This window comes from Calidris pugnax, unplaced genomic scaffold (assembly GCF_001431845.1).
Source record: "Calidris pugnax isolate Ruff unplaced genomic scaffold, ASM143184v1 scaffold407, whole genome shotgun sequence".
Lineage (NCBI taxonomy): Eukaryota > Metazoa > Chordata > Aves > Charadriiformes > Scolopacidae > Calidris > Calidris pugnax.
The window spans coordinates 254,693-258,732 of NW_015091179.1; the positions used below are offsets into that span (position 1 = coordinate 254,693).

Genomic DNA, 4,040 nt, shown 5'->3' on the forward strand with positions numbered 1-4,040 from the left:
TAGGCAGAGCCCGGTGCCCGGGGCCCGTCCCGGGGTCACCAGGGGGATGCGCTGCGGGGGCCCCGCTCGGCCCGTGGCCCCTCGTGGGTGCGCCGGCGGCGGGCTTTGCGCGGCTCCTCGCCCTGCCCGCGGCTGGGGGGTCCGGCGTGGGCACGAGGGGGGGGCAGGGGTCTCCCCCAGCTCCAGGGCCACTGGCACACCCTGTCTGTGCGCCCCAGCGGCGGGCGCTCCACCAGCTGGAGGAAGTCCCGGTACCAGACCTTGCGGCCGGGGGGACCGGCGGCGAGCTGGGGGTCTCCAGCGGGGGCCGTGCCCGCTGCCTGCTGGGCACTGATCACCTCCAGGGAGAGCCGTAGCAGGGGCTGGGTGAAGCCGTGCTCGGTGGCGTGGCAGAGGTAGAGGCCGGCGTCGGCGCGCTGCACGCTGCGCAGCAGGACCCCCCGCTCCGTCTGCACCACCCGCGCGTCCACCTGCACCTGCGGCACCCAGCGGGGACGGGTGGTCAGCTCAGCAGGGCACGGGGTCCCGCCGGCGGCACCCGGCCAGGGAAAGCCTACCTCTCGCTGTGGGTCATCTGGGGTGCGCTGGTAGGTCCAGAGGACCCGGGCTTGCAGGGATTTGGGGATGCACTCCAGGAAGGCGGTGCTGCCCTCCACACCGTAGAGCTGCTTCTGGGGCACGCTGCCCCGCTGGGGATCTGGGGTGGGGGGACATAAAATCATCAAGGTTGGAAAAGACCCTTGGGATCAACCGTTTACCCTACTCTACAAAGTTCTCCCCTGCTCCATATCCCCCAACACCACATTTAAATGACTCTCAAACACATCCAAGGATGGAGACTCAACCACCTCCCTGGGCAGTCTATACCAGTCTCAGAAAACTCATCCTGTGAAGAATTGTTTCCTAATGTCCAGTCTAAACCTACCCTGTTGCAGCTTGAATCCATTCCCTCTTGTTCTATCACTAATCACCTGGGAGAAGAGACCAGCACCAACCTCTCTACAGTGTCCTTTCAAGTAGTTGTAGAGAGTGCAGAGGTCCCACCTCAGTCTCCTCTCCCTCAAACTAAACAGTCCCAGCTCCTTCAACGTACGATTTGTTTTCCAGCCCCCTCACCAGCTTCATTGCCCTCCTCTGCACCCGCTCCAGCACCTCGAGATCTCTCTTGTGTTGAGGTGCCCAAAACTGGACACAACACTCCAGGTGTGGCCCCACCAGTGCTGAGTACAGGGGGACAATCACCTCCCTGCTTCTGCTGGCCAAGCTATTCCTAATACAAGCCAGGACGCCATTGGCTTTCTTGGCCACCAATGGCCTGGCCGTCACCCCTCTGCCTCGGCAGGGCTGACCCCCAAATCCCAGCCGTGTCCCAGCTCACCTTCGGAGCAGAGCACGTTGGGGTCACCGTTGCGGACGTCCTGCCGGCGGAACCGCCTGCGGGAAGGTGGAGGAGGAGTAGGGGGGGCTTCGGCAGCCAGGGCCCGTGCCCCTCACCCTGGCCTCGGGGCAGGCTGGCCACCCCAGCACCCCCGCCTTGGCACCTCACCTACCTCTTGGTGTTGGGCACGTAGCGGGTGCAGGCGGTGCCATCCCAGGCGCAGTACGGGTCCCGGGCCAGGCAGCACTCGGCGCAGGCTTTGCCGTAGGCACCGCAGCGGTGCAGGGGCAGCTGGGCCAGCGCTGTGGCCGAGCCAGCATAGAGCTGTTGCTGGGGAAAGAAGGTGGGGGGGGGGGGGGGAAGGGGGGCTGAGCACCCCCGCACTATGGCACAGCACCAGGCAGAGCCGCAGTGGGACATGGGGACCCACCTGGGGTCCCCCCCTTACCCGTTTGGAGGAGAGCTGCAGGCTGGTGATGGGGGAGGCGTCCTGCGGGTACAGCGTGGGCAGGAGTCAGGGCGTGTGGGGGGGACCCCGGTGTCCCGGCTGCCAGCTCCCATGTCCTGGCAGCTGGAGTGCCCCGGCACCACCCGCAGCACGGGCAGCCGGGGAAGGGGGGGTGGAAAATCCGAGTTGGGGGCTGCGGAGCTCCCTCCTCACCTGGAAGACCTGCAGCTCCTCCAGCAGCAGCGGCTCCATGCGGTGCCAGCTCTCCTTGGGCACTGAGACCACCTTCAGCACCGTGCCCACATCTAAGGGCAGGGAGGGGTGAGGCCGGGGGTCCCAGCCCTGGCATCGCCCAGCTCTCACCCCCTGCCCCAGCCCCGGCGTCACCGCGTACCTGTGCCGATGAAGAGGACATCGTAGTGGCCGTCAGCGGCGGTGACACGGTCCACGGCGATGCGGGTGAAGGTGTAGGGCACGGTGGCTTGCAGGAAGAGGGGGCGCTGGCCATGGGGCAGCACCGGGTTGTACATCAGCGGGTGGTGCCGGGCAAACTGTATCACCTCGTCCGGGAAGTCCTTGGTGGAGCCAAAGGTGCCGAAGGTTTTGCTGGGGCACTGCGGGGAGAAGGTGCTGACTGAGCCGGGGGGGACAGGTCTCGCTCCCCACATACCCCGGGTACCGGCACCCCACCGGTGGCACCAGGAGGGACACCCCCACACCACGTACCATGCCTGGACGGGGGTACGGCACACGTCCCTGGTACGACACCCACTGGTAGTTGGGACCTTCCTTGTGGGCGAAGGGGCCCAGGAAAGCCCGGCGGATGTCGGCCATGGTGTAGACGCAGATGGCCGAGCCCTGGAAAACAGAACTGGTGGGAGAGAGAGAGGGCACAATGTGAGGGGCACGGGGGGCACCACCAGGCACGGGGAGGGGGTAACAGGGAGGGGTCTTGACCTGGAGGTGGAGAAGACGGCGTAGACCAGGGGGTTGCGCTTGTCCCTTGTCTGCAGCAGGAAAACATCCCCTGCAAGCAGGGAAGGGCGTCAGTGCCATCCTGACATGCCAGGGATGCTCAGGGCCACCTCGGGGGGCTGCCCCCGACATGCCCCCCGGCACTCACGGAGCTCATCAAAGTGGGTGTCAGCCCCGTCAGGTCCCGGCACGGCGCAGACGAGCCGAGCCTTCAGGAAGGTCGTCCACTTGTTCACCAGGCTGCGCTGCCCGCCCACATCGTTCTGCCGGGAGGGGGAAGGTACCGACGTCAGCAGCGATGGGTGGCACCCCCGGGCACCCCCGGCCCCCAGCCCACCTGCCCACGGATGTTCTCACCCGGCAGATCTGGCCGATGCGGGCAAAGCTGGTCTTGCCCAGCCCCTGCTGCCGCTCCACCGCCGTCTCGCGGAAGAAGAAGTAGATCTTGTCATCGTCGGGGTCCTCGCTCTCCGGCACCCAAAAAACAGCCACGAACTTGGGCTCTGGGGGGAGAGGGGTGTCGCCTCCAGTGCTCCCGCTAGCTCTGCTCCCCGGGGACCCTGGGGCAGCTGCTGGGGTCCCAGGAGGGTGCAGACCACCCCCTGCCCAGCTGCGGGGCACAGGCAGGGTGAGGGTGGGACCCCATTGGGCACCGGGAGCCTGCGGGGGGCACAGAGACCCGCCCCCCCAAATCACCCCCTGCAGGCAGTGGAGGACGGGGTACGGCCGAGCCCGGAGGACTCGTTGCCCCGGTGCCTCCAGGGAGCAGCGGTGCCACGCTGGCACTGACCGTTGAGCCAGCGGGAGTCGTGCTGCTCGGTGCGGACGGAGGGACGTCGGCCCAGGCTGCGGAAGATGGTGAAGTCCCTTCCCATCAGATCAGTGGCCACCCCAGAGTAGAGCTCCTCACCTGGCAGGCACCGAGGGAAGTGTTACGGGGGACACCACCACCACCACCACCAACCCACCACCCCCCTCCACCATGGCTGCCCCCCAGTGCCGGGCTCAGCTCTCCCTTACCCACAAGGACGGAGGCTGCTGTGTGCCGGGGGTCGTAGGGGCTCTTCCCTTTGCCATCCTCGGTGTGCCGGGGGTCCAGCTTGAAGAAGGGCTCCTGGAGGAGGATAAGGATGGGAGGCAGTGGGGAGCAGGGGGTGGCAGCGGGGGCCTGCGGCGGTGCTGGGTGGGGGGGGGGCTCACCTCCGCATGCTGGCCGGCCTCCACGAACGCGCAGACGGG

At 67.2% G+C, this 4,040-nt stretch overlaps 1 protein-coding gene across 1 annotated transcript; it reads right to left on the reverse strand.

Annotated features, from left to right (window-relative positions):
* Positions 1-24: 24 nt before the first annotated feature.
* On the reverse strand, positions 25-4,034 carry SEMA3B (sema domain, immunoglobulin domain (Ig), short basic domain, secreted, (semaphorin) 3B). The gene is made up of 14 exons (XM_014959441.1): positions 4,002-4,034; positions 3,822-3,915; positions 3,592-3,711; positions 3,159-3,304; positions 2,950-3,064; positions 2,784-2,853; positions 2,553-2,697; positions 2,221-2,440; positions 2,040-2,131; positions 1,827-1,868; positions 1,551-1,708; positions 1,379-1,434; positions 558-697; positions 25-476 (listed from the first exon to the last, which is right to left on the reverse strand). The coding sequence occupies exons 3-14, from the start codon at positions 3,674-3,676 to the stop codon at positions 36-38; spliced, it is 1,710 nt and encodes a 569-aa protein (XP_014814927.1). The 5' UTR covers positions 3,677-3,711; positions 3,822-3,915; positions 4,002-4,034; the 3' UTR covers positions 25-35.
* Between the last annotated feature and the right edge of the window lie 6 nt (positions 4,035-4,040).

Coding starts and splice junctions, on each gene's coding strand:
- SEMA3B (XM_014959441.1), bottom strand. CDS start 3,676: ATGGGAAGGGACTTCACCATCTTCCGCAGCCTGGGCCGACGTCCCTCC. Junction 1,869..2,039: donor AGGAGCTGCAGGTCTTCCAG/GTGAGGAGGGAG, acceptor CTGTACCCGCAG/GACGCCTCCCCCATCACCAG. Junction 1,435..1,550: donor TACGTGCCCAACACCAAGAG/GTAGGTGAGGTG, acceptor ACCTTCCCGCAG/GCGGTTCCGCCGGCAGGACG.